A 14,787-nucleotide genomic window follows, 5' to 3' on the forward strand; every position below is an offset into this window, starting at 1 on the left:
ATTGCCTTATTAAAAATGTTTTAACTATAGATTGGAAAAATTCCAATTAAAACTATTCTGAAGTGTACTACCTTATACCAATTAGATTGGTTAATAGGACAGAAAAGGAAAATGACAAATATTGGAGGGATTTAGGGAAAATGAGACATTTTCCACTGTTGGTATAGTTGAAAACTGATTCAACCATTCTGTGGAACAATTTGGAACTATGTCCAAAAAGCTATAGAGCCATGCCTACTCTTTGAGCTAGCAATGATACTTCTAGGACTATATTGCAAAAGAGATTAACAAAAAGGAAAAGAATCTATAAGCACAAGGATAAATATAGAAGCTCTTTTCTGATTGGCAAGGAATTGGAAATTGATGGAATATCCATCAGTTGGGGAATGACTAAACAAAATGTTGTATGCAATTATGCTATAAAAAATGATGAGGGTGGCTAGGTGGCGCAGTGAATAGAGCACCGACCTTGAAGTCAGGAGTACCTGGGTTCAAATCCAACCTCAGACACTTAATAATTACCTAGCTGTGTAGCCTTGGGCAGGCCACTTAACCCCATTGCTTTGAAAAATTAAAAAAAAAGAAGACAATCTAGTTAATGGCTTTATTTGGGGCAGTTAGGTCATAGTGGATAAAGCACCGGCCTTGGAGTCAGGAGTACCTGGGTTCAAATCTGGTCTCAGACACTTAATAATTACCTAGCTGTGTGGCCTTGGGCAAGCCACTTAACCCCATTTGCCTTACAAAAACCTAAAAAAAATGATGAGCAGGATACTCCCACAAAAACCTGCAAAGCAAAATATACTATGTACAAAGTAACAGCAATACAGTAGGACAATCAGCTGTGAATGACTTAACTTTTCTCAGCAATACTGTGACCCAAGACAACTCTGAAGGACTTATGATGAAGAATGCTATCCATTCCCCAAAAAAGAGCTGATAGTGTCTGAACATGGAGGGGGGGAGTCTGTTTTGTGCTTAATATGATATTTTAGAAATATTAAAGAAAAAAAGAAAATCCAAACCATCACAGATATAGAGGGTTTGTGTTAGAATATACCAATAAATGATCACAGGGAAAAAATGGGGCAGGTGGTAATTATGTGGATGTCATTTAATCAGGTCGAGAATTCCTGGTTTTTAAAGATGAATCAAATAGAAGAATCAGTTTGGAGATGAAAAACTGATCTCACCCCTTTCCCTAATCCAGTCCTATACTATCACTTAAAGAACAATAACCTTTCATGATCTATATTATTGAAATGGTACAAAACACTCCCTGAAAATTTTCTTTTATGAAATAGATTTCTGAGTATTTTCAGAGACCTCACCAACTATATATGTGCACAGACACACACAGACACACAGACACACACACATACACACACACACACACACACACACACACAGAGCTCTGAATAAAAGGTATTTTTCAGGAAGTGTTTTGCTGTGGTTCCAAAACACCCCAAATTGGTTTATTTCCTTATTCTTTCCTGCTTGATAGCCTGCCATTGCCTTACAGAAAAAAAATAACAGTTTAATCCCCCCCAAAGAAATAGTGACCTTAATGTGTCTAAAGAAATTTGGTTGATAAATAAGAAATATATGTCTGCTTGGTTGAAGTAGAATCACACTTTTTTACAAGAAAAGAATTCATGGGGGTGGCTAGGTGGCACAGTGGATAGAGCACTGGCCTTAGAGTCAGGAGTACCTGGGTTTAAATCTGACCTCAGACACTTAATAATTACCTAGCCATGTGGCCTTGGGCAAGCCACTTAACCCCATTGCCTTGAATATTTTTAAAAAGAAAAGAAAAGAATTCATGGATTTAAGTATGAAAGAATATGATAAAGGGAAAGGGAGAAAGGTAAGTGTTAAGGTAAAGATTGGAATTTTACATAAACAATCCATGCTCAGCATATTTGTTTGCCCTAGAAACTCATGAAAAACATTTACTACAACTATATTTATAAAGCACAAAATTCAAAATTTAAAGATTTTGGAGCTAGAATGGATTTCAAAGATCATCTATTTTGGAAGTTGTTAACCATTTTTTTCTGTGTCATGGACCTGTTTTGAAGTCTGGTGAAGTATTTGAACCTTTTCTTAGAATGATTTTTTAATGCAGAACATATAATACATGGATTTACAAAAGAAAGCAATTATATTTAAATCAAATAATATGATATTTTCTATATTCCAGAACACACCATTTAATCTAATGTCATTTTATGAATGAAGTTAAAGCCCAGAGAAGACAATAAATAATAGAGGTTTAGATTTGTAGTGAAAATACTTATATTTATATACTATAGTATTTGCTACTTAATACCTATGTATTTGTTGTCATTTAATTGTTCAGTCATGTCTGACTCTTGATTGACCCCATTAGGGGATTTCTTGGCAGAAATACTGGAATAGTTTGTCATTTTCTTTTCCAGCCTCTTTTACTGATGAAAAAGCTGAGGTAAATAGGGTGAAGTGACTTGCCCAGAGTCACACAGTTAACCTGAGGCCAAATTTTTAACTCAGGAAGCATAGTCTTCCTGACTCCAGACCCAGCATTCTATCTACCATGTTACCTAGTTGTTCCTATACCTATGTATCATAGGTAAGTTAGTAGATCTGTCTAGGCTTGTAAAATTAGAGGATTAGACTAAATCTTTAAGGCCCTATTGGGAGAAAGTCTAGACTTGTCATTGCTTTGATATAGAGAACTCCTCATTAAAGAAACTCCTTCTTACCCATACAGGTTGGCAACTTTTCTGAAATTCAGTCTTGGTCTTTTAAATCACTGAGAAGTTGGATGATTTGTTCAGGATAACACAGCTCATATATTTCATGGTCCCATGTCTCCTTGCCTCCAAAACCAACTCTCTATCCATTATATCAAGCTTCCTCTAATAAAGTTCTATAAAACTCTAAAATTATCATCACAGGATATTAAGAGGTATCCAAGTCACACAGAGAGACAGAAAAATCAAGATACCAATTTCAATCCCAAATCCACCGTTCTGTCTAAATTGTTCAAAATTGCCTAAAGATTTGAAGATATTTGATTTTTCCACATTTCATTTTCTTTTTAGAATTATTTTCTATCATGACTTGACAAACATCAATAAGCATGAATAAACAAATATGAACATTTTCAAATACAATAAAGAATAGAAAAACATGATTGTACATGAAATGGTGAATTGAAATGGTAACTATTCCAAACATTTTGGACTTAAAAATTATATATATATATATATATATATATATATATATATATATATATATATACACATATAAATGGTTTCCTAAAATTCTTAGTATATGTAAGCTTTTCAGAATGCCCTGTATAAAATATATAATATAGGGGGCAGCTAGGTGACGTAGTGGATAAAGCACCGGCCCCGGAGTCAGGAGTACCTGGGCTCAAATCCGGCCTCAGATACTTAATAATTACCTAGCTGTGTGGCCTTGAGCAAGCCACTTAACCCCACTGCCTTGCAAAAAAAACTTAAAAAAATAAAATAAAACAAAATATATAATATATATTTTGTGATATATGATTTATATAAAAAATATTCACATTACATGGCATATTATATACCATATAATATTAATACTATTTATTCTACATAATACCAATATATCATATATTATACATATTATATTAATATCATTTATTATATATCAATTAAATATAGTGGAGCAGGAATACTATATTATTTTATTATTATATGTAAATAATATATAATAACTCCAAATTTCTTTATTTGTTTAAGCTTTAATATATAATATAACAGCAATATGACTGTAATATATAAAAATTATTTTATGTCTATAAAGTATTCTAATTAATGCGATTTTAAAATCCCTTTTTATTCCAATGTCAAGTAACAGAGATGGGAAAATGTGTCAGATTAGACTAAAACTGTGTTAGCACAATGTAAAAATGATGGTTTAAGTAGTTCAGTTACATTCCATATTGTGGTCTGTTGATATTGTTTGGCTTTTTGATGCTTTTCTACTGAGTTTTAATGATTTTTATATAATAGATTGTAACAGCAAATGAATGAATACCTAAAAATCACCATTTTTTTTCATTCTAGGTTGGATATTGGGGACTTAAAAATAATCTACATGGTTGTTCTCCCTGTGACTGTGATATTGGGGGTGCTTATAGTAATCTGTAAGTCACTGAAATCAATAACAGTATTTCATTCTTATATTCCTTACATTCCCAAATAAAATGCATGTTTTATATAGGTTGTTCAAATATTACTATAACCCTGAATGAGCCGCTTAGCATTCATTGATCTAGATGAGTCATTATGACTTGATCTATTTTCATTATTTTCAATTGTGTGGTGAACACAATTGTATTAATTAAGTTGTGTTAATCACATGATGATCATAGGGCAGGAGGCAGGGATGGAGAGGGGGGAATTTATATAATAATTTTGTTGTATATTTGAAAAGAATAGCAAATTGTTCATAGTAGATTTATAGTTTCATGTATGGAAAAGCTTATTTTATTCCATAAATTAAAAATATTTTTTTAAATTGATTGTGTTGATAACCAATAATAGGGAGATATTGCTACCTCACACATTCCATAAAAATGGGAGAATTTTAGCTTCCCTATTCTCCAGGTAAAGAAACTGAGGCACAGGAAAGAAACCAAGTTAATTTCCCATAGTCACCAAATGAATACAAAATTTAATTTTCATTTCAAAACATGATCTATTGATCCTCAGAATTTCTAAGCACTGTTACACAGATCTAATTATCTCTTTTTTTATGATATCAATAAGCAATTCCCTTCTTTTTTTCCCATTGCTTTTTCTATCAGGTGCTCCCCCCACGACGGGCAATGTGAATGCCGCCCTCATGTTATTGGCCTTCAATGCACAGAACCAGAACCTGACTATTTCTTTGTGCCTTTGGATTTCTATATATATGAAGCTGAGGATGCCAGACTCATCTCTGGATCTTCACCTTTGGTTGGTTCTTAACTTTATTTTTCCCATTGGATTGAATGTTATTAAACACATGCTAATCTTCCTACACCAACATGCCATCTAAAAATTATATTTGAAGCACATAGTATTGTTTTGCTCCAAAATGGTAGTTTATTTGGAATATGTTAGAATCTTTAAAAAAAACTTACTTTTTTTCAATTGCCTATTTGTTAAAACTTAGTAGTGTAAGGTGAGAAATAAAAGAATTTTTACAGTCCCTGAACTATCATAACCAGATAAAACTTATATCCTTAAAACAAATAACACTACAAGGTGTGTTTTGATAAAATCCTAAATTTTGTTATTCAGATGCTAAGTGCTATGGAAACTTAAAGAGAGATGTATGGAGACTGGATGCTTGAGGAGATGGTCCTTGAATTGAAATTTGAAGAAGGGCAGGATTTGGATAAGCAAAGAAAATTAGAAATAATTTCAAGAATCAGATCACAAACTAAGCAGTTTCTCAGAGTTGTTCTTTAGATTTTTTTAACAACGATGTCTTACTAGATCATACAATATTTTCCAAAAAATGTTAGTGTGGTTTTAAATTTTAATAGTTTTAATAATTTAGAACCACACTAAGCCCTTTAGATCTGTATAATGCAAAGAACCTGTGTTCTCTTCAATATGGCAATTTCCTCCATTGTTTCAGATTATAAACTATCTATTTCATCAGATCTTGCTCATATTGTCCCATAGATTCTTCACCTATTATGCTAGAGGCCATTTTCTTGATCATTTTTCATTTCAAAGGATTAGTGAGACATGTAGGCTATCTACCAAAGGCAGAAACTGAGTTACTTACTAACAGTGTGGGCTTAGACAACATTTCTGAGTCTTCCTTCTTCATTTATATAATAAAAGTGTTAGACAAGATAACTTTCTAAGGAGATGACTTTCAACTCTAGCTCTATCATCCTTTGAGCTACTATATCTTACTTCATTACACAATTATCCACCTTCTTTTCTAATCATACCTTTTTTTGTAATGGTACTCATAATTCACATTTTGTGCCTAGTTCATAATGGATATACAATGTAGCCTAATTGCTGCAGAGGGAAACATATCAAGGAATTCTGTAAAGACTTTGACAATAGTCTTCAAAACAGATAAACATTTATGATGATAATTGGTTATTTCAATGGGGAGAATAAAAAAATTATACTGGAATTACTGCATTAAGAAATAAAAAAGGTCAATAGCTTATAGATCATTCAAGGGTTTCATATATTTCCTGAATTCTTTCTTTAAGAAGAGAGTCAAAAGGGGCAACTAGGTGGCGCAGTGGATAGAACACCAGCCCTGGAGTCAGTTAAAAATCTGACCTCAGACACTTAAAATTACTTAGTTCTGTGATCTTGAGCAAGTCACTTAACCCCATTGCCTTGCAAAAAAAGAGAGAGAGAGAAGAGAGTCAAAAGTTACCAGATATATTAGCATCATTTAGTAAAGAAATTGATTTGATCTGAACATTCAGGAACTATTTACTGATACAAAACTGGGTCAAAAACCACATTGACTACTAAACATTTAATTTTCTTGCTAAATGGAGGCAGATAAAGGTAGAATACAAATTTCTATTCAGATAACTGAGATCTACTACCAGGACTACTACCAGACTCTGGATATCCTTTGTATGTATGTAGAGTGGAAAGGGGCTACCATTAGATTCAACCTTCCCCAACTCTTTGAACACTGAAATTTGACTTTCTGATATTCTAACATTCAATTTCTTCCTTATCAGTAATGAGAAAGCATTGATGGGTTACAATCTGCATTGTTAGAAGGGATAATTCCCATCTTTATCAAGTAGTATGAACCTAACAAATAATTTTCATTCACTCGTTGATAAGATTACAGATCCCGCAAAATATAAACATTTGTCTTCTATGTCATTTTTATGTGCAAATAAGTCAATGAGGCTAGCCTGTTGTTGGTAGCATGTGTGTTTCTGTTTGCCCTTTGAGTTACTTGCAATTTTGAATCTTCCAAGATTATTGTATGTTGGGGTTCTCAGTCATACAGCATCTAATGTCTTGTCAAATATAAAATATGTTCCCTACTTTTGTGGGAACAAGTAATTTGAAATAATTCACAGCATGCCACAGTTTCCCAAGGGTCATCCAACCCATGCTCTTCCTCTTCTTACTAAGTTCTGGGACCAGATCATTTTCTATCTATATTATCTACCAAATCTATCCAAAGCAGACTAAAGGAAAGATGAGTTATGTTGGGCTGCCTATCCAGTTACCTATCAGTCCTGGTCAATATGCATTTTCTAAACCATTTTATTTTTCCAATATGTTTGATCAAACCAATCTCTTCCACACTGCACAGGATTTCCTTGAAGAAGTATCACTGTGTTCCAGGGCTTCTTTCATTAGTGCAATTCCATTTATATGCAATGCCCTGAATTAGGGATATAGAGAGAACCTCAATACGTACAAGGAATGCTTCTTTTGTCTTAATCTATGCAAAATATCTTGCAATATAATAGTCAGATCCTTAGGTGAACAAATATCGTCCTGTTTTACATCTTATGGAATGTCCCTACTCAGTTTATTATTGAGCGAAGCTGTGACTGTGGTTATCTATTGTTGAGTTTTACTTAATTTTATTTCAACAAGACATATTCTTTGAGGGGAATCCCTCCAAATTTCATTTTGGTGTGTTAAATGAAATGGTGGTATAAGAATGACAGATGATGGATGCATTATATATATATATATATATATATATATATATATATATATATATATAGAGAGAGAGAGAGAGAGAGAGAGAGAGAGAGAGAGAGAGAGAGAGAGATGGACATATTGATATGGACATGAGAATTTGTTTTATCTGACTATGTTTTTATGGTATGTGTTCTATCTTTGTAAGTGGGATAGATTTGAGGAGATAGCAGAGGGAAAATGCTTGCTGGTTGAAAAAATAAAATTTTATTTTTAAAAAGAACATAAGCTCCTTAAGACCAAGAACTGTCTTATTTTTGTATGTGTGTTCATAGAGTTTAACAGAAAGTCTCCCTGTGAAAACTGGCTGTTCTTTTCTAATGTTTTTATTAAAAATATTCCTACATTACAATAAGATATAATAATAATAATTTAGAAATTGAATAATAAACTATGAAATGGCATTTTTCAGTGTTGTCTTCATAGGATTTATTTGGTAAAAGCATAATCTTTGATCTTTTCTAGTTATCTCTGACACATATTTCTTTTGTGCATATTCATTTAGATACAAACCAATGGGAGCATGGGAGTAGACGGAGCAACCTATAGGATCACTCTCTCCTTGCTAGCTGACCCTTTCTCTGTTTGAATAGAGGGTACAATGGGTGGGCAGTCTCATCATTCGCATTTCTACTGCTGGAGTGTCTTTGACGTTCTTCTTCTCCCCTGCCCTGAGTTCGAAAGGATGTCCTTTATGAACTGAGTAACTTAGAAATCTTTTTTAATGAAGATTTACATTTTTAACATCCAGGGATAATTGGCACAGACTTATTTTAAATTCATTATTATTTGTAGATTTGTTTATAATATATATTATATAAATAAATAAGCCATAGGAGATTATATATTATAGTATTGTATAGTATATTGTATGGTATTGTATAGTATATTGTATGGTATTGTATATTTATAGTAGTACATAAGTTATTCAATGAGTATAAATAATAATCATTTTCTGTACTGATCAGAAACTTTGAGGGTCTTCCTCTCCTAGACTGATAGTTTTGTGAAGGTAATTTAGTGTATCTTTTATCTCAATTCTTACCTGGTCATTAGTGAATGGGTATTACCTCAGACAAATTGAGATCTAAGAAAGATTTCAATTCAAAAAGACCAAGGTCAGGGTGGCTAGGTGGCGCAATGGATAGAACACTGGACCTGGAGTCATGAGTACCTGGGTTCAAATCAGGCCTCAGAGACTTAATAATTACCTAGCTATGTGGCCTTTGGCAAACCACTTAACCCCACTTGCCTTGCAAAAAAAAGAAAAAAGAAAAAGAAAGAAACTCAAAAAGACCAAGGTCATTTACTACTTCTCAAGACATTGCCAGGCATCTTGACTTTTGTCTTGTCTCTGAGCTTCAGTAATTCTAGAGGAGTGAGGCTGACAACTTTGCTCAGGTCTACCTCACTTAAATCCAGTTCACACACAATATAAGACATCACCCATGTAATGTTATTGGTCCTTTTTGAAAATGAAGAATGAACAACAATAACAGATACAACTAATGAGTTTATTGCCTTAAGTTTCCATTTCCATTTCTTCATTTATGACTTTGGCTACTGAAATGATATAACAAATATGGCACCACTATCATGATTGATGAGAAAAGATTGCTATCAAAATGTCACTATATTTGTTCTTTTACATGTATATTTGTTGTTCTTAATTCAGTACTACATATAAATTTTCTTGGGATAATTTAATTTATCTGAGTCTCACATCAGGCTTTCTTTTGACTTTTTTTTCCCCTTAATTATTTTGTGAAGCATTATTACTCATAAACTTCCATCTTTCTACTCTGTAATACATTATAAATGAGTTTGGACCCTGCGTAATCATCAGTTTTGGCTTCCATGTTTTAATGCTTGCCAAGGAAATTATGTTTGCTAGCTGTAGTGGTTTCCAGGCCTTTTAAACTCTTTATTGTGACAGCTTTTTGGCACCAGTAAAAAATTCTCAAGGAAATGTTGATAGAGTCTATGTCATCCCATTTGTCCACTTCCCACTTTTCCAAGTTGACAGCTTTTTTTAAAGAGGTTGGCAAAGAACCATACTATAGTACCATGTTTTCCAAGATAGTTTGGGATACTACTTTGAAATTGCTTATTCTTTATAACAACATATATAACCTCTATTTTCAACACATTAACATAGACAATTGATGTTTCCTAACTGGATCAGATTCTCCTATGCCTACTTTCATATTGAAGATATCAGGTAAAGGTATGAAAGAATGTGATGATTTCACTTTGAGGATCTTGTCAAGATCTTCATAGAGATTCTCGACTTGATCCTCTGCCATAAATGTTGTTGATACGTAAGCTGCCATTATCTTCATGGTGGTCTGTTTGCTTATAATTATCATAAACACTTCAAAGACACAGCTTATTTAAATCAAGCATACCATAGGAAAATGCTTCATACTGCCTTTGGGAGTACAATGAAACTAACCCCAACAAATACTGTATTCATCTCTCTAAAGACAGTGAACTATCCTGTTTAACTACAATTTTTAAAATTACATCTACTTTCATTATGTTGATAAAACCAATTTGAATTTGGTTCATTTTCTTCAGTAGAGTAGGCAAACATTGGTTATTGAATTTTAAAAATTAAAAACATTATAGATGGTTTGAGAACTTTTTGATTCTAAATATACTCTGTCCCATCTTTTAATTAGTTTCCTAGCATCACTGCAGAAATAGGGTTGGGTTCCTGTTTTGCTTTGTTTCATTTCCATTTAATGGTTCTTATGATTAGAAAAAAATCATTACCTGGTAGCTAGATAATTTTCCATCACTGAGCCAGCTGCCTGCTTGAAAGAATCAATCAAAAAGCATAAGTAATTTCAGTGTACCAAATACTGTGATAAGCCCTGGTGACGCAAAGGAAAAGTAAAAACATTTCCTTCTTTCAAGTAGTTCACATTGTAATAGGAGAAACAACATACATACAAAATAAATACAGAACAGATGGAAAGTAACCAATCAATTAATCAAAAATTATTTATTAAGTCTTGATAGGGTTTGTATTTTTTTTGCTTGTTTTTGTCAGTCTCCACCTCTTAAGGCTTATGGCTAGTATACTTCTTGAGAAATCAAGGTTGCTCTCTTTTTAGGATGAAGTATGAGTCAGACTTTGAAGTTACCAACCTGGGCCTTCAATGGTTAAACTGTCTTTTTTTTTCTTTTCAGATATTGGCAACAGCCTCACCCCAATGTGAAGTGTATTTACAGAAGCAAGGAGGTGGTTTCACAATTGACAGAGGAAATATAGTATTGGAGAGGAATAAAATTCAAAGTTCAGGGGAACAGAGTAAAGTAAAGCATATTTTTATTATCACTAGTTAATTTTGTCATCATGAATGAAAATTGCAGAAAATAAGGAACCAAAGTAGAAAATTGTTTCACTATGTAAATATATTTAAATAACTTGATACTTTTAAGAATATCACTCATTGCACAATTCCAGGGAAAAATTGGTATATTATCCACAGGCAAAATCTTTGAAAATACTGTCATCATGGGGCAGCTAGGTGGAGTAGTGGATAAAGCCTTGGAGTCAGGAGTACCTGGGTTCAAGTCTGGTCTCAGACACTTAATAATTACCTAGCTGTGTGGCCTTGGGCAGGCCACTTAACCCCATTTGCCTTGCAAAAACCTAAAAAAAATACTGCCATCATGGTCAAGGAGGGAACAAAGAAAACCATGGAATGACTCTTTTCTGTAGCTAGTTGGATTGGTTTCTTCTAAAATATATATTACTCAGGCTTATACTGGAGAACATGTCATTATAGTTGCTCAATGCTGGGGTATTCCATATTCTCCATAGCCTAATGATGCGTATTACCACAAAGTACCACTCCCTCAGATATACTATTGAACTCTAAGTCAATCTCTCTGCAGCAACCACTCAAAGCTCCTTCCTACTGTGGATCAGCACCAATCTTCTCTCCCCACTCTCCCAGTTGCTTACTATATTGGTGCAAAAATTAATACAGTTTTAGTCCTATTACATCTCAGAAATCCAGAACTCAAATATTCTACCAGTCACAGCTTCCAGGTAACCAAAACTACATACATGATCACACCTTATGTTTTTAAAATCTTTGAGGATTTGAGTTGGAGTGGGAGATGGTACTAGCTTTCATTAGCTTTCAAGATCCTCTTGCTAAGGGGGTTCTAATTCCATGTTGTCTTGGGATTTTGAAGACCCCATGCAGGTAAACCAATTATAAGGCTACCAGGATTCAGAAGTACTAGGTGATGACAAGGAAGAATCATGGAGCGTTCTTTCAACCCTGGATTTTCTCTGAAAACAATAAAATAAAATGTTTCAGATTTATACAGAAGGAAGTTCTAATGAGTCATTCCACATGAATTTCCATATTGTCATATATTGGATGTGAAATAGGGGAAGAAATTGCATATGATCGTGGGAAAGTATTCTCTATTTCTTTCTCTTCTGTTATTTTGGCCAGAATCCCAGTCAACATCCAAGAATATAAACCATCACTATGAAATCTGCAATATTTATTATGGAGGAGAATTTTTAAGTTGAAAGTAGCTCTCTTTGGGAATGTTTTTTAAACTGGTCATTTCATAAAGTAACATATGTTCAAGCTGCATTTTCATCCCATTCAGATTGCCACAAATATTTCCAAGGTAAATAGTTTGTCCAGGGCTCAAGCTTAGATTGAGTATATGGACCTAGGCAGCTTGTCATAGAAAAAAATATGCTGAACTTGGAACCATGAATATGTAGGTTCAGAACCCAGCCATAGCAAGTCTTTCAAATTCTATAAACTCAGTTTTCCCATTGATCCTGCAATTCCAGGAAAGATTTTTTTTCTAGCCTCTTTCTATTGACAGTAAGCATAATTATATGTATTCCTTGATTTTCTAGAACTCTGTGACTTTTGATCATGCTGTCATCAAAGAACCTATTCCTGGGATACCTGTTACATGGACCGGGCATGGATTTTCCCAGGTTATCAGTGGAACCAGTTTAAGATTCACCATCAACAATATCCCCTATGTTATGGACTATGCTATTGCAATTCGTTTTGAACTTCAGGTATCAATTAACTCTACTCTTAGGTGGAAAACTGATAAGGTAGTATTCTCTACCTAAGCACATAAAATTCAAACTTTTGAAATGATCAAAACTAGGACTACTGGATATTATTACAAAGCTAAGAGGTTGTTTAAAAATATTAAAACAGAACAGAAAGTCAAAAGTTTATTTTGTTCTGGAGACAGTAACTGAAGTAAAAATTTTGTACTTCAAAATACAAGGTTACTAATGAAGTGATAATTTAATATCTGAATAAGAGCATTTTCTTTTTAATATTCATTTTCCTTTTTTCCCTAATTGCATGCAAAGATTGTTTTTAGAATTCATCCTTTTGCAAGTTTTTGAGTTCCACATTTTTCTAACACCTTCCCCAATGATATATATAAGTGTATGTGTAGAATTGTGTTCAACATATGTCCATATTAGTCAAGTTGTTAAAGAAGAATTAGAACTAAGGGGGGGGAACCATTAGAAAGGAAAATAACAAAAGTTTTTAAAAGTGGAAACAATATACTTTGTTCTGCATTCATACTCCATAGTTGTATGGGTTTTTATTTGTTTTGTTTTGTTTTTCTGGATGTGGATGGCATTTTCCTTAATAGGTTGCTCAGAATAGTCCTTGATCACTGAACTACTGAGAGGAGGAGCAGTGACCATCATAGTTGGTCATCTCACTATTGCTGTTAACATGTGCAATTCTGCTTTTGCTTACTTCACTCAGCATCAGTTCATGCAAGTCTTCCCAGAATTTTTTGAAGTGCAGCCACTCATGTTTTCTTACAAAACAATAATAATCATAAATATTCATATACCATAACTTGCTCTATCATTCCCCAATTAATGGGCATCCCCTCAATTTGCAATACTTTGCCACTACAAAAAGAGCTGCTATAAATATTTTTGTATGTGGGTCTTTTCCCTTTTTTACGATCTCTTTGGAATACAGAAGTAGTGGTACTGCTTGATCAAAGGATATGGACTGTTTTATTGCCCTTTAAACATAATTCCAAATTGTTCTCCAGTATGGTTGAATCAGTTGATAACTCCACCAACAGTGCATTAATGTCCCAGTTTTCCCACATCCTCTCCAACCTTGATTATTTTCCTTTTTTGATATTTTAGCCAATCAGGTAGATATGAGGTGTACCTCAGAGTTGTTTTAATTTACATTTCTCAATCAGTAATGATTTTGAGCATTTTTTTTCATTTGACTATAGACACCTTTAATTTCTTCACCTGAAAACAGTATTAATATCTTTTGACTATCAATTGGGGAACTATTTATGGAATAAGAGCACCTTAAGAATTAAAGAGACTTGTTTTTCCTATGACTTTTCTAGTCAGGGATCTAGTAATTAGATAGGCTAGGAGAAGTACTATCACACCAGAGTGGAGCAGGCACCCTCATCACAGTTCCAGGGCATAAAAAGTGTATCTGATCACTCACAGACCAGAGCATAAACCAGCAGAGTAGTATATATACCTGTCCTTAGATCATACTACTTCCTAAAAGCTGAAAACATTCAATTCTTAGAAATACCTCTGAAAACAGCTGTACAAAACCCCTGAAGCTTGGAATAGTGAGCCCTCCACCATGGAAGCGAGTTCCACTTTAACAAAGAGTTAAAAATCAAGAAATAGATTGGGAAATGAGCAAACAACAGGAAAAAAAGCATCTGACTATACAAAGTTACTATGGTGACAATGAAGATCAAAACACACACTCAGAAGAAGATAACAAAATCAAAGCTCCAACACCCAAAGCCTCTAAGAAAAATATGAGTTAGTCTTAGACCATGGAAGAGCTCAAAAAAGAATTCTGAACATCAAATAAGAGAGGGAGTAGAAAAGTTGTGAAAAAGAGTAAACAACTTGATAAAAGAGATACCAAAAATACTGAAGAAAACAACTTAAAACAGACTAAAACAAATGGGAAAGGAAGAATAAAATGCCAATTAA

The 14,787-nt window shown here is 33.5% G+C and overlaps 1 protein-coding gene across 3 annotated transcripts in view; it reads left to right on the forward strand.

Moving 5' to 3' along the window:
- LAMB4 (laminin subunit beta 4) overlaps positions 1-14,787 on the forward strand; it is a 131,224-nt gene that overhangs the window by 47,696 nt on the left and 68,741 nt on the right. For all 3 annotated transcript variants that reach the window (XM_074193922.1, XM_074193924.1, XM_074193923.1), the window contains 4 exons: positions 4,101-4,180; positions 4,844-4,994; positions 10,947-11,072; positions 12,658-12,828. In XM_074193922.1, coding sequence (XP_074050023.1) covers positions 4,101-4,180; positions 4,844-4,994; positions 10,947-11,072; positions 12,658-12,828 — 528 coding nt within the window. The remainder of the gene's footprint in view (positions 1-4,100; positions 4,181-4,843; positions 4,995-10,946; positions 11,073-12,657; positions 12,829-14,787) is intronic.

This window comes from Macrotis lagotis, chromosome 7, assembly GCF_037893015.1.
Source record: "Macrotis lagotis isolate mMagLag1 chromosome 7, bilby.v1.9.chrom.fasta, whole genome shotgun sequence".
NCBI lineage: Eukaryota > Metazoa > Chordata > Mammalia > Peramelemorphia > Peramelidae > Macrotis > Macrotis lagotis.